Source organism: Excalfactoria chinensis, chromosome 3 (assembly GCF_039878825.1).
Source record: "Excalfactoria chinensis isolate bCotChi1 chromosome 3, bCotChi1.hap2, whole genome shotgun sequence".
Taxonomy (NCBI): Eukaryota; Metazoa; Chordata; class Aves; order Galliformes; family Phasianidae; genus Excalfactoria; species Excalfactoria chinensis.
In genome coordinates this window covers 87,065,978-87,089,770 of record NC_092827.1, presented here as the reverse complement: position 1 = coordinate 87,089,770, position 23,793 = coordinate 87,065,978, and the positions used below count along the sequence as shown (strand labels likewise).

The following is a 23,793-nucleotide window of genomic DNA, read 5'->3' as shown; positions in this document are numbered from 1 at the left end:
GGATGTCACCAGCTGAACAGGAAAGTGCAATTGGAAAACAAACAAAAGAGAGATAAGTCTTAATGACACTCCAGAGTGAAAAAGAAAAGTCTTCAGATCATTTTTTTCTCCTCTCCACAAACTCTGAATTTTCCACTGCCTTGTTCCAAGCCCTGGACCACCATATGGAAGTCAAGCTGAAGGCTGGAGTTCTGAGGCACACTTTCTAGAAAAACATGTGTATTTCAGCTTCTTAAGACTTTGAATGAAGCTGCTTCCAGGAGAGACACAGAAAATAGGCTACTTTTGACAGACAGCAGTAACAGCTGGAGCCCTACCTGGTACAGCTCTATCCGCTGCTCCGAGACCCGTGCCTTTGAGTTCTGCAGGCGGAAGACCCTGAACTCAGCCTTCACCAAGTTGGATGCATTTTTCTCCATCGCCGAGACGTCAAATCTAACAATTCTGAAGTAAAGGCTGTAATAGCTTGGTGGGATGGCATCTGCAAGAAGGCAATGCAATTATATATTTCTTAAATGATAAAATACATTGTTCTTTCATCTGTTTCAATACAAGACAGCCAGAAGGCACCAAAGGAAATATCTGTAGCATGATTCAGTTTTCAATGGCCAATTTAGTATCATTAACAATTTAACCTCTAAAAAACCAACCCCACATGTGTTTGATTATAGGAATAGCAGATTAATAGAGATTAACAATCATTTCCATCTCTACTTCAGGGCATGCATTTAACCCCTCTCTTTTGACAAACTAGTGGAAAATCTCAGATGCTTACAAATTGGAAAAAAATCCTAACAGTTTGTAGCTGGCAAATGCCTTCAGACTTGTAAGGAATTCACAAGCAATATACTAAGAAGACAAGTAACAGGAAATTGTTTGATCTATATGTTCTCCAACATCCATTTTCTCCCTGGGCATAGCATATAAATTAATCAGCTTCAGGTTTTGTTTTCTATTTAGTTATTAAGGATTTTATTGGAATAAAATATTCATTCTCATTATAACAAGGGCAGGAATAGAAGAAGGAAGAAAAAAGCAAATAGTAGATAGTAGACAAATAGAATTACATGAATATCAACCATTTGCAAACAGCAAAAGTAATTAATTTAACCAACCACCATGATATGTTGCAAGGAAATCAGGAAAAAGAAAACAAACAGAAAAACAGAATCAAGTCCTCAGTAATGATATCAAAGGTATCAGTTTAGGTTTCAAAGCAATCCTTCCCTCCTTTGCAGCTGTAAACCCTGACTGAGGTTAAGCAGCAAAGTACTTTTGCACAATTCGGATTACCCTGAAGAGTTCAGTAATGATCTGAGGCTGTTCCACCTAATTCTGGCCAAAAGCACAAACAGAAAACCATGTGCAGAAGTCTCTGAACATGCTCTGTATGTGTGACATTCTCCACACCCTGTTGTTTGGCAAGATTTTCCTCAAATTGCAGAGTGGGCACGGTAAGCCAAATTCAGGGATGAGTCAAAATGACTCAAAGGCCCTGATAAAATCTCCATTCAAGCTAAGGGAAAGGTTTCCTTTCCTCTTACATTTTGAAATGCACAAAGAAACAGAAGATGAAAACTATCGTGGAGGCTGGGGGGAAGATTTTCAGCAGAGGAAGCAAACTTCACCGATTTCCTTGGGGTCTCGCCAGCACGAAGTCTTTGGATAAGGATTATAAAACATTAAGTTTTCCCACTAGCCTTATAGTTCAGGGTTTGTCGTGTAGTGGTGTGAGACAACAGCCTGTACATTAAGAGAGGCGAGCAATTAAGCTCCCATGAAGGGCCCAGACTGTGTCACAAATCCTGCTGAAGCCTTATGAGGGGCTGTCCTAGCTCTCTGGCCACCCAGGCTATCCATTCATTCAACCACTGCTGAAGTACTATCTTCTGGAAGCTACATAACTCTTCATTGTTGTAATATACACAACATAGCACTGCTATGTAAAGAGATTGGAGAAAGCAAAAAGAGGAGTTTGAGGGGAAACCTCATGGCTCTTTCTAAACATCTCCAAGGAAGCTGCAGAGAAGTGGGTGTCAATCTGTGTCAGCCTCTTTTTTCAGTTGAGAAATAGTAGGGCATGAAGAAACAGACTCAAACTGTGCCCAGGAAGTTTTAGACTGGATACTGGGAAGAATTTCTTCATGAAAAAGTGGTCAAGCACTGAAAAGGGCTGCCCAAGGAAGTGGTAAAGTCCTCAACCATGGAGATATTTAAGAGATGTGTGGAAATGGCACTAAGTGTTTTAGTGGACTCAGTAGGTCAGTTTGATGGATGGACGTGGTGATCCTGAAGTGCTTTTCCAACCTAGACCACTTTATACTTCTACTTTTACTTCCAATGATTAATGATTAGAGATACTTTGATTAAATCATTAATAATACCTATTCATATTAATGAGCTACATTTTTAGCTTTAGGACCACCTTTCAAATATTTAGTATTTCAAGACTGCCTATTATCTGAATCACTGAGCAATGCAGCAGTCCCAGACCGCACAAGGCAGCACTGCTCTCACTTGCACATTTAACATCCAGTTAGTAGAAGCTCTTCAAATTCATATTTATAAGCTCAGACTAACTACAGAATAAGTATCAAGCATTGGTCAGTCACAAAATTAAGCATCATTAAGTATATGTATCCTCTTTACATTATTTACAAAATTATCCTACATAACTGAACCAAAATCAGTTTTAGAATGTTCAGAGGTGAAAAATCCTAAAAATAATCACAGAGATGAGAAAAATCTTAGAGAGAAAGGCAGGCCTCAACTATAGACGCATTATAAGTGAAAGTTCTCAAAATGTTTCAAAATCCTCTGTAAAAGTATTTCCCAAAGAAGACTTTCGATACGGCCAAATGTTCAAGAGCTATAAATACAATCCTGAAGCCCCAGACTTCCCTGTGGTTCCATTTAATCAGGAAAAAAAAATGATTCTCAAATTTTTCACATTTGCAGTATTGTAAAATAAACCCTGATGCATCATGATCGGTACTATTGTCCACCAGCTACAATCTTATAGTGAGAACTAAAAGAGAAAGGGATATGAGTTAACCCCCCCACCCACACTGTTCCTCTTTATCTTGAATAATACATAAGTGTCAGTCTCACTCAGTGCCAGTCTTCTCCCTCAAGGAGACCTAAATGAAGGCCTTCTGAGTAAAGCTTTATGTGATGATAAACTTAATTTTGATAGATTTTGAAAATTCTTAGAAAAGCTACTCAGTTCAAAGGTTACATTCTCATTTAAGAGAGAAATTATCTCCTAAATTTATTTTTTTTTCTGCTACAGAAAACTCTGAGACTACTACTTGTTTCTCTGCCAAACCCAATCCTACTAGGAATATAATTTGGCATAATAACATGTATATATAAGATTGATGCTTCCAGGATGAGTTGTAAGTCGTCCTTCCCCATCATTTATTTGAGGCATCAGCCTACAATTTCCTACCCTGTGGACAAACCAAAGTAGCAGACAGCCACTTGCCCTGGCACAGACAAACCCAGTCCATCTTGATTTTATTTCAGATACAAAAGTCCTATTTAAATGTCTGGTTGATTTATAGTTAGCTTCTAACTTATTTCTAGAACTTTGTTGGACTTTATTTGTAGTCTTCCTTTTCAGTTCTTGTATTTTAGATACCATACATTATGAATGTGTGAATATGAAACCAAAAGAATTTTCCTAAACCATCTCTACATTTGTATTTTTCTCTTTCATTTATAAAGAAAACAGTATCAGCTAGAGAAGGCATACTCTTTCAGTGTGCATGCATTTCTGTACGAGCAATACACAGTGAATGAGTATTTACCTTCTACTGGACATCAACAGTGGAGAAGAATGAATTCTTAAGTAAGTTTCATCTCTTTCACAAGACAGTTTTATACCATACAACAGACCATAGGAAATTTGATTTATTCTATCATTCACAACAGCATCCATGGGAAATCGGTTCAGGAAAAGACAATATTTGTGGATAACTGGAAAAAAAAAACATATATAGGCTTTTTACTAGCTGGAGCTCTTTCCCTGTGAAAGAAAGGCTGTCTGCAGACTTGGGGTTCACATGAAAATTCATCAACATGAGGACTGGGAATTGAGACTTGCAAAACTCTGCAAGGGAATGGGAAGAACCCTATGGAGTTTACAAGGGTTTGGATTAGCCTTTAAAGTGGTCTCAGATGCTGCAATTTATGTCTCTGTGACTCCACCTTAACCTGGCAGATGTAGTCTCAGTTGGATATCCCTGGATTTCACTCTGATTTTGGCCCAGTGACTCCAGTAGACACGAGGATGAATGAACAACTTTGCAAAGACAGTTACACTACTGCAGACCAGACTCCTTAAGTATTCTTTGAAAGATTATCATTGATGAGTGGAATTAAATCATCATGTTTCCTGTAGCTTGGAAAAAATGTTTTTCTTTTGTTTTGGAGAGAGGGGAATAGTAAATACACTGGAAGATTTCATTTTTGTAATCTTTCAATTATTCATTAATTCAACCCCCCAAAACTGAAGACTTTCAGCTGTAATAATCATAATCATATTCATCACAGTAAGGCTGAGATGAGTTATAAAACACAGTTGGAGAAGGTGAAGGCAGCTTCCCTCTTCTTTCCTTTAGTCTAACAGATCCATGTGCTTTACACTGAGCATTGCAGGTTAAGCTTGTTTATTCTGTTTTTCTTTTTATTCCACATATGAGCTTAAATTTCACCAGCTGCCTTACACAGGACAGTTCAAACTGCTAACTTGGGAAGTTTTCCAGTATGTGAGTTCTTCCCGACTTTGTTCAGTGTTCATGTGTGAGACCAGCCTGCAGCATTGTCCCATTTAATATTACCATAAGATCACTGAATCATTAAGGTTGGAAAGACTATTAAGATGATCTAATCCACTCAACCTGTGCCTGTGACCACATTAGAACATATCCCTCAATGCCACATCTACCTTTTTCTCAAAAACAGGTACAGTGACTCCACAACCACTCTGGATGGAGCAGGTTGGAACAACACCATCAGGAGACTGCACACATCCTTTCACCAACCATCCAAAACAGCAAGTAGATCCTAACGCACTCCTCCTGGAGGAGGGTGAGATGGGTTTGAACGCCCTCAAGCCAAAAGAGGAAACTGAAGGAGGCTGAACCCCAAGATGTTCTCCCAGAGATAGTCCCAGAGTCATGGACCTCCTGTATAACAAAGACAACACTTTTGTCTTCAATAGTTGTGTCATACCAACTAAAGCTTTTCTCACAAGTGCTACGTGTACTGACACTTCAAGAGCAATTGATCAAAGACATCATGCATACACTCAAACTGGAAAGGCTGAGAGCTTCAATCCAATCCTTCCATCAAGGGCTTGCAATAAATGCTCCAAAGATTTATTTTTATTCCCTTTAGTGTTTATTAAACTTTGAAGGGCTTCTTTCCCTTTTTTTTTCTTTTCTTTCTGGTGCTCTGCCCATTCCTTATTGCAGCAGCTACAAAAAAACTGAGTGCCCTTTTTTTCTCGCCTTCTTTTTTTCCCTCCTCTTCTCTCTAACTACAGAACATGAATGGCCATGTAGTAGGCTTTGAAGCAGCACATGCAAATATTTACAAGATTAGCTTGATTGTTATTAAATGCAGTTGTTATGCTTTCCTCTCTCTGGCAGGCTTCCCTAAATCCTCTGACTATTAGGACCGTTTAGGCTGTTCAGATTTCAGCTCACTGATTGCAAATCCTCAATTTTTGTTTCTTTTTGCAACAAACAGCAAAGCTGCTGACAATGCAGTGAAAAAGACTTTTGCCTTGTTTCTGGAGCAGCCTTCCTGTCAGAACAGGGTATGCACCCATTTGCAGTGCAACACAAGGCACAATGTCTGTGCATTGTTACTGCACCTGTTTTGGCTGAAGAACCCACACCAACAACTGGTGGCAAGGCATCTACCACTTAATGAACCTTAGATATGTAATTTATCCAAGGGAAAGGGGTGCTGGTGATTCACGAACCTAATACCTTCAGTCTTAGTGCACTTGGATAGCCAACACTTAACAAGAGAGATGGACAGGAGTCAACAAAGGAAGGCAGAGGTATCTTCATCAGGAAGGCAGAATGAAAACAGTTTGAGGATCCAATTTCTGTGTGGCCCTTTTAAAGGTCAGATCAAGGAAGGACTGAAATCTAATGGCTCCTTCCTCTTTTACCACCACCACTGACTGCTGGGCCTCTCACCCCAGTCAAATGGGGAAGCCTTAGCATGTCTTCACTAAGACAGAACAGCTTACAGTCCTGAGATAATTCTACTTGGAATGAAAAGAAAGAAATCAAACCTTACTCTCACATGGTTTTCTGCTGTATCTGTTTAAGCAGGACATTCTTTCATCAGTTATGCTAACAGATGCCAATTCTGAAGACAGTCTCCTATTTTAGTAACTTCCTACTACATAGATCAACTATACATCTTAGTATATATCAGCTATTTTTTTCTTCTTTGTAATACATAGCCATTGAGCTCCTGATATTCAACAGGGAATCCATTCTATAATATATATTATTATTATATATATAATTATTATTCCATAAAATGGCTATGAGGGCTCAATAAATGTCACTAGCAGACTCCAAGGTGCTCAGAGCAAAGATGCCTAGCAGTGCTTATGTAACACAAATGCATGGTTTATTTTTCTATTTACAGTCTCTGTCAAGCTTCACACTTCACAAAACATACACCAGTAAAGGTCTACACAGGCACAGATTTGGAACAAGGTAATTACCAGACTTTGTGACATACATCCCCCTGTTGAACCACTTGATATTCCCCTTTTAAAATACACCAAGATCTATGAGAACACATGAAAAGTAATCAACCACAAGATGGTCTCCTCATTGAAAAGTTAGGTACAACGAGATGGGCTGGGCTAAATCATATTACAAGTTAATCCTTAACAGTATTTACATATTGCAACTGAAACTGATTTTGGATGTTCCTTAGTTTGGTCTGAAGACTGTTGTGAAAAGGACCATAATTTTCATGTATCACTGAATTGCCCAACTTAACTGAATCAAATCAGCCAGAAATCCCTCATTTCAATTTATTTATTTATTTATTTATTTATTTATTACCCCCATAGGAATTACTCTGTCACCCTTTCACAGTTATTTCAGTGAAGCTACTAGTTTGCAGACTCAAGCTGATATATAATTTAGTCTGAAAAAATATCCACGCTGTTTGTACCAATAAAAGGTAGATAAAATAAGTATTCTGAACAATCAATCATGGCTTCTTTTTTTTCATCTCTTCTCCATCCTACTGGTACCATATGAACAAAAACTGCTGGGCCAACATCATCTCATGTCTGGTGCAACACCAAGAGCCAAGAAATCCAGGCTACAACAGACTCCTCTAACAGGCTCATCTTGTGAAAAGTTCACAGCTACTTACTCTTCTATTCAGAGGAATTAGATTTAATATCGAAGAGAAATCTGCACTGTGCTTTATCTGAAAAGCTGACCTAAGGCAGAGCCCATGACAATGATGGAGATATTGCCTGCATTAGGTTTATATCCTCAAATGTGTGTTAGGATGAATCAGCAGAGAGATTCCAAAACCATTTGTTATTGCTCCTTTATAGCCACAGGCACTTACAAGCCAGAGTCTTGGTTTTGCAGACTCTCCTGTCCCAAGACCATGTTCTGTTGAATAAAACTACATTCCTGCTTTTTTTTGTTCTGCAGCTTTTAGGAAAGTGAGAACTGCCTTGAAGACTGTTTCTTCTATAAAACAAAATTCTTAAGTATTAACTTTTAGCACAGTCAGACTGAGTATTAAGCCATAACCTCTGAAGCTGGAGAAAGATCAAAAGCCAGTTCAAGCTGCTGAAATTCATAGCTAAAATGAAAGGGGAAGCTGTCCAGTCTCTTTTAGGAAAGCAAAGAAAAAAAATTATTATTAATATTAATAATAATAAAACAAAATGAAAAAAGAAAGAAACAAACAAAAAAAAAACACACAACAAAACACAAAAGTCAGACACGATGTGACCAGTGCTGAATTATGCTACTTCTAGCAGATGGGCATGGGGACTCTTCCAGACTATGCCCCCCTGCTCTCAGGATAAAGCAGCACATGTAGCACAGAACTGTACCCCACCCCTAACTCCCTAGAAAAACAGCCATTTGCCTATTTGCAAAAGATGAATTAACAATAAATGTGAGCTAGCACCTTGCATGGGCTATCTGCAAAGCCCCTGGGTGCATGCTGGTCTGCATATGTTTTCTGCTATTAACAATGCTTGAAAATGAATCTCTTGAAGAAAAATTCTGTAACATGAACTCACCCAACTCTCCTCTCTGCTTGACTTTAAGTCTTTCCAGGTTGTTGGCTTGCTTTCCCTCTCCCATGCCGAAACACAAGGGCTGGGTAATGTGAAAACACTAACGCATTGCAAGAGAGATATATTCAGGACTTAATTTTGACCCATTGTGCAATGTTTAATTGAGGTAACCTAATTACTTGGGAATATTCTGGAGAGTGGCAAATGCCAGTTTTTCCATTCTGGACCATCTTTCAGCATAAACAAATCTCCACACATTTTAGAAAGCCCAAAAGATCTGACCCCAGTTCTCGCCTCCACCAAGTCCTATTTACACATCTCCTGTCACACAGAGGAGCCAAAACGGAAAGCAAATACAATCTATGCTGCTATCCATGTTGCTAAACAAAGAAATCTTAATCTTGTGGCATATTAATACACATGGAGAGAAGAAACAGCAGAACAGCCCGCTTTCTCAAACTGAACCCCCACTATAATCTCACCGTTGCTTATGCAACACTACATTGTTAAAAGGAACAGAGAAAAACACATCCTTGGGTGCGTCCTTTACTCTGGGTCTCAGACATGGGCAGCAAGCCCATGGTCATTCATTCCCGACGGGAGCCAACACATCCTTTTCTGCTGGGAAGATGCCCAACAAACTAGCAGGTAAGCAGCAGCATCTATCAACAGGCATTAGCGCAAGTTACAAAGGTACCAAAGCCTCTCTGAAATCCGAGTGATGTTTTGGCCCTATTGAAGTTACTGACAAAACATTCCCACTGCTTTCAAAAGAGCCAGGAATTTACCCCCACACTTGTACACACTGAGAGGATTTTCAGCACAAGTAAACCATCTCCAGCTTCTCAGCCTCCTGTTCGCTGTGGATTTAGGTTGCCAACAAAAGGTCCTTCAGCTTTCAGCAGTTATTTTGTGAACATTCAAGGAAGAAGAACTCCTTTCAAATCCCCATCAGGATCCTTTGACTGAGATCCCAGGTTATCATGTATCACCACTGAAATCAAATATGTAAATAGATTTGTGTTGTGTTTGGAAAATTCTCAGGTATGTACTTTGCTATTCTGCTTACACTGGAATGTAAGAAAAATACTCCTAGTGTCTTTCATCTCTCTCCATGAAGGGCTGCTCCTCTTTCAGCTAGGAATCATAAGCAAGAATTGCAAGTATAATCTCCTATCTCTGACCAAAAAAGAAAAAGAAAAAAAAAAATAGGATAAAAAGTACAAAAAAGTACAAAAAAAACCTTGTCAGTGAATAGGAGCCAATCTTCCATAATGGCAATAAATAAATAAAACAGACATGCTAGCATTGTTTAGCTGCTTGTGACTGCTATGACTATGGTGACCCATACCTGATTAAATTAACTTTCTGCTATTGACAAGATGGAGCAATAGCTTTCCTCATTACAAAGATTTTTCCTCTCCCATTTCCCAACCTTTTTCTCAGTGCACACCACTGAAGTGCTAACTTTGGAAGTAAGCTGTAACCAGAGACCTCTCCATCAGAATCACAGAATCACCAAGGTTGGAAAAGACAACTAACATTATCTAGCCCAACCATCTACCTACCTCCATTAATGCCTGCTAATTATGTCCCTCAGTGCCACATCACCATGTTTCCTGAACACCTTCAGGGACTCTACCACCTCCCTGCACAGCCTGTGCCAATGCCTCACCATACTTTTTATGAGCAAAAGATTTCATAATGTCCAAACTGAACTTCCCCTAGTGCAACTTGAGGCCATTCAGTGGGCTGAAGTGCCAGATACAATCACGAGCCCAACTGCATTCCTCATGTATTGTGCTCCTTTATACAGGATGCTGCCTGCAGCAGCTATAAACCCCCAAGGAGGCTTCATGCTCCCTAAACCCCAGTAACCCTGACTCATTTTCATCTAAGAAAATATTTTCCCTCCTCCTCTCAACAGCAGATTAGGTATAAGGTTAGATGTATGGGTGTGTGTTTGAGAAAAGGACTGTATGTAAGTTTTTTGTTTTCCCTCTAAATCCTTCCTCTCCTTGGCACCATTCTCATGAATTTCATTTGCACTGACAGCCCAGCCAGGAGGATTAAAACTGGCTTCCCGGTGTTATCTCAGTGCCAACTTACTAATGAGCTACATTTAAAAAAAAATACATTGTGCAGACATAGTTTTATTGAATCCGTCAGAATCCATCAAAAATTGAGCAGGCAAGCCAGGTGAAGAAAGCAGGGCTCCTCCAGCTGCGCTGTTGGCAGGGAGGGCAGGAGATGGGGCTGCTCACAGGTGGGACCTGGCAGCCCACCCAGCGGGCAGCAATGTTGTGAGGGATGGGATTAAGCCTGACCTTCAGGCAGGAGTACAGGCAGTGAGAAATCAGGTTAGCATGTTTTTAAGGCTTGCCCCTCCAAGGAGAGGGACTCAGTACTTATTTTAATATGAGCTGTGGTTAGCCATCATATGTCTCTGTAAAATTAGGCCATTTATCAGATTGGTACAGCTTGCAAATCCTACAGCAGACACGCTCATCGCAAGCTCTGACTTGTGCCTTTAGTGCTGGATGACTTGAGTTGCACTTTAAGTCTGTGTGCACATCAGCATTTTAATTTTCTATGTGGAAGGGCTCCTAATCACAAGTATTGTTATGAAATCCAAGAGGATGGCTGGAAATCCCTTGGATATATCCTTAGGATTATACACTGTCACGGCAAAACAATACTATACAAAAGTCTTTACAAAAAAAAGTACAACTACAGAACAAAGCAATGCTGGAAAGAGGAAAAAAAAAATAGAAAGAAAGAAAAAAAAAAGCACAACAAAACTGGAAAACATTTTGAATTATTTAAGGAACTACTAAGAAAACTTTCCCCAAATCCAATTTTCTCCAGCAGTGTCACAACAACCACAAAGCCGTCATACATGACAAACTCAGTAGTGTTGAAATCAAGGAAATGGCTGTGAAAAGACATTCTTGAGCTATTTCACAATTTGATTTAAGCTGTTCGTACTGCCGTGTTTATGTGCCTCTCTACCTTAGCACAGAATAATCCAAATTTCATTTATCTTGTGTTCTAGGCAAATGTTTTATTTTGCCTCTAATCATTTGGGGCGTGGTTCAACCAACTGGAAATGAATGTCTGTGAGATGAGCCATAAAATAAGTTTGGATATTCCACAGGAGAGCAGGGTAAGAAGCCTATCACTCTGCTGCAGATAAAGAGCACAGGCATTTGCTTTACTTTAATACACTGCTGCTGAACTCATCTTTTCTGAGCTTTCCTGAACAGCCACATGCTTAAAAACTGTCTCAGCGTGCCTAGCAGTAAGGGAGAATGGCAGGAATTTGGGCCTCACAATGCTCCTCAGAGTGAGACCTCACAGGACCAAATCCTTGATGCATCTCACACTCACAACATGATTTTCATTGCTGCTTTCCCATCCCACCGAAGCCCTGTGTTTTTGGGAGATCTCCATGCAGGAGGGATACAGGTGTTACTTTTCATGCCCATGCTATCAGTGGCCTTCTGATTCAAACTCCCAGTGTGAGATGATGAGTGCCAACTTTCAGAGAGCACAGAGAGAGATTTTACCTACCAGGCCGAGGTTGTCCCATCCATCTCAAGATGGCTAATGGACAGCCACCTGTTACTAATGCTCTCCAGACCTCTCCAGCTGGATTAAATTTCAGCCTAAACAGAGCCATTCAGTCTCCCCCAAATCTTTCACTGTAGGTGGGAAAAGAGTATGGTTCTAACTGACAGAAGTTGGTAAATGAAGATCCCTTGCACAACAGAAAGTTAAATACAGTATCCTACAGAATCCAAAAGGGCAGTGCTCTTTGCTCCATCATGGATGACCTTATTGAGGAAGAGATTACCATAAGCAACGTCCTACAGTCACGTAGAACTTGAAAGTGGTAACATCATACTGTCGTAGGTCTGGAGCACAGAGTCCTGCCTGTTATCTATGGCTGCAGACTACAATATAAAGCAATGTGCCTTCAAACTGCTGTCTCCTGAACTGTCCTCTTCCTCTGCTTCTCTTATACAGCTCCCAAGACCACAGCTGTTAAGTGTACATCTATTATTCATTGCAGTTTGTGGTAGCTCTTTTACTTTTTTTGCTGCCTCATCTCACTTGGAGCTCTCCCATCACTTCATTCCTTTGAACCACTGTGCATTTTCCTTTTTCAATTAGTCCCTTAAAACTTTCCTTCCTCTTTAAGTTTGTGATTATTCTTTCATTAGAGCATTTTGTGGTGCTCTCTAAGGAGAACAAAATTAAATTTAAAAACAAAACAAATAAGCACACAAACAAAAAACACCCCAGCACAATTATGCTGTCATGTTCTGTTCAATACAATGATCTCCAATTTGCAAGAAACTGAGCCAATATGCAGATCGATAACCAAGTTCACCAAGCTCTTTCCTCTTCTGTAAGGTAAGGGGAGTAAAACTGACTATAGATTCATAAACTATAAAATAAATGAAATGAAATAGGGTTCTGCAAATGAAAGCTGCCTGTGAAAACAGTTTCCAGGTCTATGGTTTTAATTACTACACAAATGAATGGAAAAACAGATTAAGGAATTCACACAATTGTAACACATCATATTTGGAATTGCAGCATTTTTTTCAGCTACAATAGCATAGAGGCATAATCAAATAAAGTCCAACTGAACTGAATCCAGTTTCTCACTGATGTTTCAGCTTATTAAGACAAGAATCTGAAATCATACTCCAAAGCATTCGGACGGGAGTGAAATATGAGGTATCTGGCTGATCTTGCACATCTTCCTCATTTCTTCTCAGAACTTTAGGATTTGCACATATTAAAACTGTTCATGAGTTCTAGTCATTCAGCTCTACTCATTAGCAGCCCTATTTGTAAACAAGATTTCTAGTGAGCCACAGTTCATAGTCTCTTCTGAAGGAGAAGCCTTGTGAGTAGGCAAAGCCAACTGTTTGCGAATGGAAAGCAGGCACAGGAGCAAAAAGTGTTACAGCTGCTCTTGTGTTGTAAGAATTGGTTCATGTTTGCAAACACAATATCCTCAACAAATCCTATGGATTTTCATCCACAGCTAGAGTAGGCCTTTCATTTTTTCCTCTTCCTTCCTCAGTTTTTCTCTTACTATCATGCATACTGATTTCAGTCTGAATAAACTGCTCTTTACACTGCCTTCACGTAAGTCAATTACCCAGGAAGAATGCAGCATGCTGTACCAGCTCATTCAACCTTTTCTTCCTCAAGCCTAAAATCTCCCCAGCTCCTCTCTCCTCCACAGGCCTGCTCTTCATCTCCAGCCAGACTGAAATCTGGTAAATATTACTCTTACAAGGTAACAGGTCTGGAATGCAAAGCATCCAAAGCTCAGCAGAGTCTCTTCTTGGCACCTCAATACATGCGCTCTGTTGCCAGCTGCCAAACAGAATTCAACTGGCCTTATTTGATTCAAACGAAGATACTGAATCCCGGGACTGTGGAAACATTGTTTACCAGTCAAGACCATAGTTAAAAGAAATGCCTTTGTAAAGGCAGAGCCAAGTGCTAGTTACCTTTCTAGCATCTCTGAAAAGTGTACTGTCTTGAAAAAAGCTTTCAACTCAGAATACATGTTTACATTTTTGGTGTCACCCTTCATAAATATAAGACAAGAATAGGAAGATGAGGGGTGGCTTGCTGTGCTTTTTCTCCTCATAGAAGCTTTCCCATTGGCAGTATCTCCTGCATAACAGCAAGAACCAATGCATGAAATCCTGACATTTCATCACAAGCTTTGCAGAATAGTACTTTAAGCCAGCTGAAGGCCTTTCCTGAAGGAAAGATCTGACATATATTTGACCACTGCCCTTACACTATTCCTAGCATTCAAGGAATTAGAGATGGATTAGATGCTTAACAGTACCCTCCAAAGCAAAGAATACACAGGAGGCATCTACCTGTCCTTGTCCTCATGCACAAAAGATACTTCTGATGCTAAGGAACAAAAACAGACTTACAAAGCAATAAGTTCAAACTCTCCGTATAACTAAGCATTATTGAATATTATTAAACTACATGGCTTGGGAAGGAAAATTCGAATTATCTCTCGCTACTAATTTAGGTCTAAATCTAAAATGGAGTAAGAAGCTTGATTTTGAAAAATGTTAACTTCAAAGGTCTTAATTCAGGACTACAAGGCCCTGTGATGCTGGAAAAGCCTTTCAGAATTTCATATAAATTGCTATTAATTTAACTACATGGATTAGGTTCTTGACATCCAACACGAGGTAGGAAGAGTAGATTCTCAGCTTAAAACTTTACTCTCCCACGTGAACAAATGTTGGCACACCTACCTACTGGTAGAGAACCTGAACTGTACAGCTGGCTATATTATAGAAATTTTCTTAAAGTGACATGTGTCAGCTTGTTCAACATCAGGACAGGAGAAATCATAACATAGTGTCAGAAGCACGAAAGCTCACTCTCACACCTAAGATACAGCCAGCACTGCTTAGGCATTTCCACAGTGTCTACACTCTTGCAGGCATTCAAAGATGTAAGACACATCCTCTTCCAGACAAAATGCCACCGAGCTGGCCCCAAGTATTTGAAATCAGTATTAGACATACCTAGAACACAGAGGATCTCTAACCAATAGCTCCACTTCAGCACCATTCTTTATATTGATATCAGATCAGGAACTGTGCATCTCCTGATCTCCTGAGTGCAGTGCAGTGGAAAGAAGCAAAACCTCTGTGAATCCAACAAGACACCAATACGCAGCACAGATGGTTATGTAAGAGCACCTGATTGAAGGTGTGATCTTATTATTTCTCAGATCATGTTGGCTAGAAATTTTCTAAAGACTGATGACTACAAGTGATTTACTCTAACAGACTACTTTTTACACAAAGCTACCCTCTTCTTATCTTGTCTAAACCATGATCTCCAAGCTTTAATGGACTAAGCACATTAAAAGTGAGTAAACAACTGGTGTGAGCAAGCGAGATCCTGCTCACAATGCTTCAAAATGGTGAGGAGGTTTTTTTTTCTTTTAAAGTTTTTGAAAAAAATACAGTCAGGCATTTGAACTTTTCAAATTCTAGTATCTGTTATTGCTAATACAAAAATTGCTATTTGTGTATATCTATATATATAAACATATATTAAATACCTTTTTTTTCCTGCAACATTTTAAGCTAACAGGGCAAGGTGAGTTAGACAGCATTCTACGTCTTAAAACCATCCTATTTCAAATATTGGTTAATGCAAATCTGGAAAGTTGCCTTGTCTAAAGTAAAATCATATACAGACTGAAAAAAAGATCATTTTAAAATTCTTTTTTCAATATGAGCAGACTTTACACTTTAACATTCTAGTGTCTGGAATAGAAGACGAGTTGGGGAAAAAGGAGGAGAATGTAGGTTACAAATTACTGCAGGAACATACAAGGTAACAGGTCATGACAGACATTCAACCATCATTTTATAGTACAGCCCTTCCTTGTGACAAGTTAACACTTGGGAAATAAATGACAATACCTTAATAGGCATTCCATTCTCGTCTGTGCTATTTATTCACAGTAGAGTGTTCACCTTCATGAGTCTAGTCTCATTTTCTTGCAGCTAAGTGAAAAAGCTAGATGGATCCAGCTGGGTTTTCCAAAGCTAAGACAAATGTCTCTCACCCGCGCACGAAGAATATTAGTCACTAAGAGTGTGGCTACCTCCTTCAGATCATCTACAGAGGACTGGTTTTTAAACATGCATCACCAAGACTGAATTTCTTATTCCTTATCATACCTAATACATACCAAGCAAACATTCCTCACATCACAGCAATAAATACCCTCTGCACCAAGGGTAACTGAGAGATGGAGGGACAAACAGGAGCCACGAGCCCCACAGGCAAGCTCACAGAATTGCCAAGTCAGTGGAATTACACACAGACCTAACAAATGATGACTCTATGTCTGATACACCTAATTGCAATTCTTGCTCAATCCTTTACTGCTCCCTGAAATTCCACCTATTTTGTTTTACTTTCCCAGTCCATTCTCTACTGAACAATAACTGCAAAAAAAGTTGGTTTTGTAATTTCAAGCAGCCTACTTTCTGTTTTCCTGAGCAAGAAGAAATGTTGGAGACAAAATTTGCTAGAGAAAGAGGCATATATACTAACACTCACACACACATATATAAGCACACAAAGAAACCAAAAATATAGAATATATATTTCAGACTAACAAGATTATTTCCAACTAAATATTAGAAAAAGATGTTATGACCATTTATGGTTCAGAAGGATCCAAAACTAACGCAGACTCCAGACAGAGATCACATTCAGTGAAAGAACTCCACAAATTGCATCATGCAACACCATGACTGCAATAATGAATATGGATAGCAATTACAGAGTCAGTGTCTGCACTTCTTAAAGATCAAAACAGACTAGGAATGCATCAGCGGCTTCTCAGAATAGCCTAAAGAATAATTTTCAAACACATTTGTTCAAACAAGCATGAAAACTATGGTAGCACTTCACAGAAGGTTGTAAATTTTCTGCTCTATATGCATTATTAGTCACACTTCCTACTAGTAGGGTTCTGCAGGTATTCAGCTGACCTATGTCTACGGAAGTATAGCTTCAGAAATACTCTTTGTTGTTTTAGTTGCATGGCACTGGCTCAAATTACACAGGATGTTTAAGCTTCTGAAGACCCATATTCAGAGGGAACAGAAGTCTGAGGTGAGCAAGGTGATCCAGAGGCTCTAGAATCTGAAAAATGGCAACATGGACTGAACAGCTGTACGAAAGGCAGAGGAAAGGGTCAAAATTCAACTATGCAGACATTTGAAGCAAGTTAGCATCAAAAACAGCAGCATTTTTAGGGCAGAAACATCATATCTTTGGAATCCATCCTGTTTTTACGAGTAGTTACAGAACTGCTACATTGCTTTTTCTTTGGCATTCTTGGCCTACCAATGATAAACACCTAGAAGGCAAGTGGACCAGAAGCAGTAAATTAAGTAAAAGAACCACCCCACAAAAATAAAAAGATTATGATGTGCATAAGGCAAATATAGCATCTTCTTGGTTTGACAAAGTTCTGTGTTTCAACTTGCTGTAGCTGGCAGTTAAGGATCTGTTCTAAAATAATAACCCACGTGGCCTCTAAGGGAACAGGAACAGTCCCAGGTACAAGGGACTGTGGGCACCGTCACTATTTTTTCCACTTACCAAATTTTTTTAAAGTTCTGCCACAAATCAATACATTGGTCTTTACATTTGGTAAATACATTTTGGTAGAAGTCCCGTATTGATTCTACTAGCAACTACATATAAGAGAATACAGTCTCTTATACTCATATGCAGTATCAAAAGACTGGATTAGAGCACATGCTATCTATATATACAGGAAAGGGAAAATAAGCAGTGAGGAATTAAAGACAGAACTAGAGTGGAAAAAATTTAAATGAACTATTTGTTAGCACCTGGAAGAAAATAAGGGGTTGAGTAACAGCTCACATGGACTTGTCAAAAGCAATTAGCGTCCAAACAACCTGAAATGCCTTCAGGACTGGATAACAAGCTTTGCAAATAGTGGAGAAACCACAGATGACATTTATCTTGACTTCAATAAGTTTGGACACTAACATGCCCATTAGCAGATGGGGGAAATATGGTCTAGGAAAAAAATGAAAATAAAAAATAAAAGAAATTCAAGGCTGAAAGACCAGAAAACTGGACCAAGAAGGTAATTACCAGCAGCTTATGGTCAAAGCAGAAGTACCCATCCAATTAGGTGCTACAGAGCAATAAATACAGACGAACAGGTAAATCTGGGTTGCTCAGACCAAACAAGAGAAAATTAAAGTTGTTGCAATAAAGCAATCTTCAATTATGTCAAAAGCTGCTGAAAAAGCAGAGAATGACCCATGTCCACAATGGATGAACCATGAGCAGTTCTGAGTTGCAGCAAGGAATGTGACATGAAAATCTTTGGACATCAGGGATAACAAAGCACTAGAACTGCATTTGAAGACTGTGGTGGCAACTGCAAGTCTCTAGGGAAAACTGTCCCAAATATCTGCCTGAATGACTGAAGTCTACACTCTCTTCCAAGGCTGGACCAGCTGAGTGGCCTCTTGAAGCCACCACAACTCCGTGCGTCTTTTGTGACAACAGGCTGCTAGCAAACAGCTTGCATCTCTGAACAAGCTTTATGAATGCATCCATTGATACCTAGACACGTCAGATATATTTATGCAAAGTAATTCAGGAATGCATGTCATTAGGTCAGGTCCCAGAGCGTAAAGATCAATACATCAACTCTACTAAAATCAACAGAACCTGGCCCCATGTGCAGCAAGGAAATAACAGCTGTGAGCATGGAGGTGAGGCCGTCAGGCACAGAAAGCTCCCATGACAGCCCATGTGGAGGAGAGGCTTACCAAACTCTTTCTGTGGAAATGACTTGTACATGCTACTAAATAAAAACATACAGACAAATATAAACATTTAACATTCCTACTTAATCCACTCAGAAGTCTGCTGCGACCATCCTGCAACTGGCTAGCTAATAAACTGTAACAGCTCCTTAAGATAAGGAGATAAGCCATGTGTTAAAATAATTTATATCAGGACATATGAAATGTGGAATAATGCAAATATAAGGAGTAAAATCTCTGTGGTATTAATGTTAGGTTCATGCTTAAAACAACACCATATATAATTATGACTAATACTTCATCCCCTGGTTTTCAATTCCCCAATCTAGGATGCTACGTTGTTCACTGCTTTCCTCCACTGGTGATTCATTAACTTGAGTTAGCTTGTTAAAGAAGAGTTATATTCAGTGTGAAGAGTGATGGTGAAGTTTCAGTAAAATTACTATGATATGCTTTTTTCTTAGTCTTTGGCTTTATTTCATCCTAAACTTTGAACTTGCTGCTATTGCTGATGTACATTTCAAGTTTAAAGTGAAACAGGCCAATAGCTGAAGCCAAATGTTTGACCTCCAGTACAACTGTTGTAATCTTCTGGGAAAATATCCTCTTGACTCTAATTTCTCTTTTCAGACTCACCACGCTGCTGATGAGAAATAAGTTACTGGAGGTCATGATTAATGACTGCCCTCAAAAAAAGCAAAAGAATAAACCAACCAACCAAACAAAAAAACAGCAGTAGTACTGAATGACACAATCATGTACAATCGCTTCCTAGATAAGCATGCTGGACTAGTGCAGCCATAAGAAGATGAACACTATCCCACAAAGCCATATTTAAACTTGTATTAAAGTCTTGATTTCTAAGCACACAGACTCTTTGTGTTGTAACTGATTAAACTACAGAGCACTCTTATCTGACTTTCAGTTCAGGTTCGTAGGGCTGGTAGAAGTACAGTGAGACCAACAGCACCTCTCACAATGGACTCCTGATCTCCCACTGGCGCTTGAGCAATAGTTACATGAATATTGCGGCATTCTTCACTTTGCCTCAATTGGATAGTGTTGTTAGATGGATGCAGAATGCTTCTATCAAGAAATATTTGGCTGTGCTTCCACTGGAGTGAAATGATCCCTGTAAATACATGGACAAATTGTGGCTGGCCCTTGGCTCCACACATCAGAAAACCCTTCTGTCAGCAGCTGCAGTATGGGGTAAAAGTTGGCTGAGGCACTCATAGGACCAGAATGGGAGCAAAGAAAAGGATCTCTGTCACAGGAGCTCTGGAGAGTCCTGACTCATCAAACGTGGGCAGCTACAGCTGCCCCAGCTGTATTGCTCCTACCCATGGATGTTTTATTTAGCACCTCTCAATAAGAAGTAAAAAAATAAAAATAAAAAGAATATCCAGAGCAAAGTTCTTTCTTTTTTTTTCCTCTCTTTTCCAGCACAGAAAAACAAGACTCCTTTCACATCATTTTTTTTCCTTTGGTGACATCAATAAAAATCTAAATTCCTTGTCAAAAGTGGTGAGAAAATTATTAATGACCCAGCACAGCTGCCATAGCTGCCAATTCCATTGAACTAAGAATGCTTGTGCCTACCTGCTCAGCTGTCAATACCCAAAAACAATATCACTGCTTTGTAACACTGAAGGTAAGATAGGCATTCTCAAATTTACTTTAGGCTAGCCCAGTCTCTACAACAGGAGGATCCCAGACACTCCAACTTACAGTCAGAAACATACATTCTTACCAGAAAGACCTTGATGGAGAAAATGTTTTGTTTTGGTTTTTTGCACAGCACAAATCTCATGTATTTGCTCTGGGTGATATGGCCTGTTTTGGGGTAAGTCAGCCCAATCTGAATAGCATGAATTGCATCGACCTAGACTGGAAGTGTGTAAAACCCAGCTCACCCTGTCTGGAATTTCACAATAACTGGCAAATAAAGACACTTCCATGTATATATCTTCCCCTCTGCTTTCTTATGTTAACAAGGTTTTTTGTGCTTTGGGAAGGATTCCCATGTTGTTGATGTTAATGAAACAATCAGATCTTCAGAGGAGCCCCTAATCATTTGCTGACTTTACTCAGAAGATGTTGAAAGATGTAGGTATGTCAATCAGACACGGAGGCAAAAAAAAGAAAATATGATGCACAGAAGACATATTCACAGCAGGACCTCTTCTATATTCTACTTGTGATGAAACCATGAAAGCGGACAGATGCTTTCAGACATCTCAGAGGCTTAGAAGAGAACTCTTCTCACTTGTGCACTTCTGTTAAAGATTCCAACTGTGCAGACCAAGGAATCGAGTTTAATTGAGTTTTAACAGGAAACCTGCAAAATTTCATTTCAAAGAACATCCTATTAAATAAAGGATTTGCTGTGTTGATGACAGCAACCTGTCTGCAAGTCACTAAATACAGCTACAGTGCTGAAGCGCTCCTCTGCCCAGCAGTTCACCTACCAAAAGGACTCAAATAGTCCGCAAAACTCAGTGCTTCAAAACCAAACCCACTAATCCAAATGTCCCCAGAGCTTTAAAAATGGATAAAGCACAGACCTGGATCCCATTTGTAACACAAGAACTGAATGTGCATTATTACACAATGAGAGGATTCACAGAAGGTGATAGTGATGGTTGCCAGGCAGATGGGAGTGCCCATCCTCCCTTGTTCAAAATCACACCCATAGAGGTTTGCCATGGATTGTCCAGCACAGACTTGTATTTTTTTCATCTATTATTACTGATAAGAGAAAGTAGCTCTTTAAAAAATAAATAAATTAAAAATATTAACAAAAAAGAGTGGGCCTCAGTGCTCAGCTCTTCTAACTGGAAGATAAAACCGCGGTCAGGAGATTTCAGCGCTGCCTTACTGAGTGCGGGAGATGAAAGCAAGTCCCACGGCACAGGCAGGGCTCCTCTGGCCCCACCTCTGCCAGGAAGCGCTCCTGTTCCCTTGGCAGCCCGTGCAGCTGGCTGCCTCCTGCTCAGCCAAGGGTCCAGGGAACTGAGTTTCCAAACTATTCCCTGGCTGGAGGAGGAAATGAAAGCAAGTCATTTTCAAGAAAAGCAGGTTGGATTGTCCAACTCCTGCACTCTGGGGAGCAAAAGGAAAAAAAAAAAAAAAAAAAAAAAAGGAATTATACAAGAAGTAATAGAACTGTAATGGAAAGGAAAGTCAAAAGAAAGTAACTTTTTTTGTGCATTGTGGAGAAGTCAAGGCCCACAGACTCAAAGCATCTTTAAATGATTAAGACAAAGACAGCAGGTAACAGATCAATGTTAGAGACAGAGGAAAGTAAACGTTCTTAACCACATTAAAATCATGTAAAATTTCCTGCTTCAGAGTAGTAACTGCAATTAAAATTATTTACACTCTGCCCCGGCATAAATCAGGAATGGAAAAGCACAGAGAAAGTGATTCTCTGTTCAAGAGAGCTCTCCCACCTGCAGAACTTACTGCCCCAAGCTGCTGGGGCACAGGAAGCACACACCTGCCTGCTCAGCTTTCATCTCCTTCCTCTGCTTTTCACCTAGCCTGGCCTAGGCAGATCCCTAAAACGCTCCATGGACTGTGCAACTGCTTGCTGAGGCCTGAGACTACTACGGAGCTCAACACAGAGGGGTTGGGAACTGCAGAACAAACAGTACCACACAGCTTGAAGGAGCATATCTAAAGAGCTTCATGGATAACTGGCTCCAAATCAAGGTATAGAATTCTGGCTGTCAGACAGAAGATTAATTTTGAAAAGCTGGTTATTCTATCTTATAGAGTAACTTGTCCAAATCAGGCTACTCCCTGAAGATAAAAGTACCTGTTTAAGTACCAGCTTTCCTAGTTCCAATGTCTTTTTACTAATTCCTAAAAACTAGGATGAAATATGATCCATCCTGCCATCTACAGCATGTTTAACACATGCTTTATAGACTAAGGACTGAGATGACTGAGTAGCTCTCCACTTACATCTTTGCAACACAGTCACTACCTTGCATTACTGAATGTGGAAAAGAAAGACCAAGTTTGTTGCACTGTTTGTTGCAACCTCCCAACCATCCTTGGGCAGCTGCTGACTGACTACTGCGTATATTATCTCCACCTACTCCCCATTCCAGAGTTAGGTGCTACACCTCTGCCCGAAGCACAAGGGAATCAACTTAATTAGGTTGAGCCTTTATATCTCTTTCTTGATGCGATACTATTCTCTGATCAGCTGTTTTTTTAAGACCTTTTATTTTAGGTTATCTGGCCTTTCTTGAGCAATGCTCAAGAAGCCTGGCACCCACAAGGCCTAACATCACAACATAACCACATTTCAGCAAACTAAGCACCTTCAAGGATACAGATTAAGCACCAGTTTACTTTGTGATCCTTTGGCTACCCAGATATGACTCAAAAGATTCATAGTTTACATAAAACTAATCAGTATCTAATCTTCTGTCCAAGACCACAAAGTCACTACTTTGCGTGCATTCAGGTTTAGTACTATGAAGGAGACAGTCATACAAAGATTGATACAATACAATGATGAGATGCACTGATTGGACAGAGGTGTTTACAGAGAAAAGTGGAAAAGATTATGGACAAATATTTAGTATCCTACACAGGCAAAAGCAATATAGTCCCATCATAAACAAATAAGACCCCTGGAGACAGAAAACTCTCTATGACAGACCCTGACTGCAACTGCAAGAAGATAAAATTAAAAAGCAACAATGTACTACAAGTAAAAGTCATAGCTGCTGAGAACAGAAAATAACAGCATCAGAAAATAAGAACTGCAGATAGCAAATGAGAAAACCAAGCAGGCATAAGAGCTTAATGGCCAAGAAACATAAGGTGACTTTTAATAGTGTGATACACATCCAATACAGGATAAAACCCTATTGAAGTTAGCAGAACAGGAATAAGAAGCACATTTCTGTAAATAAAAAAGCCAAGCAGCCCTGATTTTTCTGTTCCAGCAGCAATTCAAAAGGTCCCAAAACAACAGTTAATGCAATCAGATGTGACATGAGCTAGACCTGGTAACTTGTATGAAGACTATGTAAA

At 39.6% G+C, this 23,793-nt stretch overlaps 1 protein-coding gene across 1 annotated transcript in view; it reads right to left on the bottom strand.

Moving 5' to 3' along the window:
• The window catches only part of TGFB2 (transforming growth factor beta 2), a 58,433-nt gene that overhangs the window by 22,188 nt on the left and 12,452 nt on the right, over positions 1–23,793 (bottom strand). Inside the window, exon 2 of the mRNA XM_072332988.1 lies at positions 318–481. Coding sequence (XP_072189089.1) covers positions 318–481 — 164 coding nt within the window. The remainder of the gene's footprint in view (positions 1–317; positions 482–23,793) is intronic.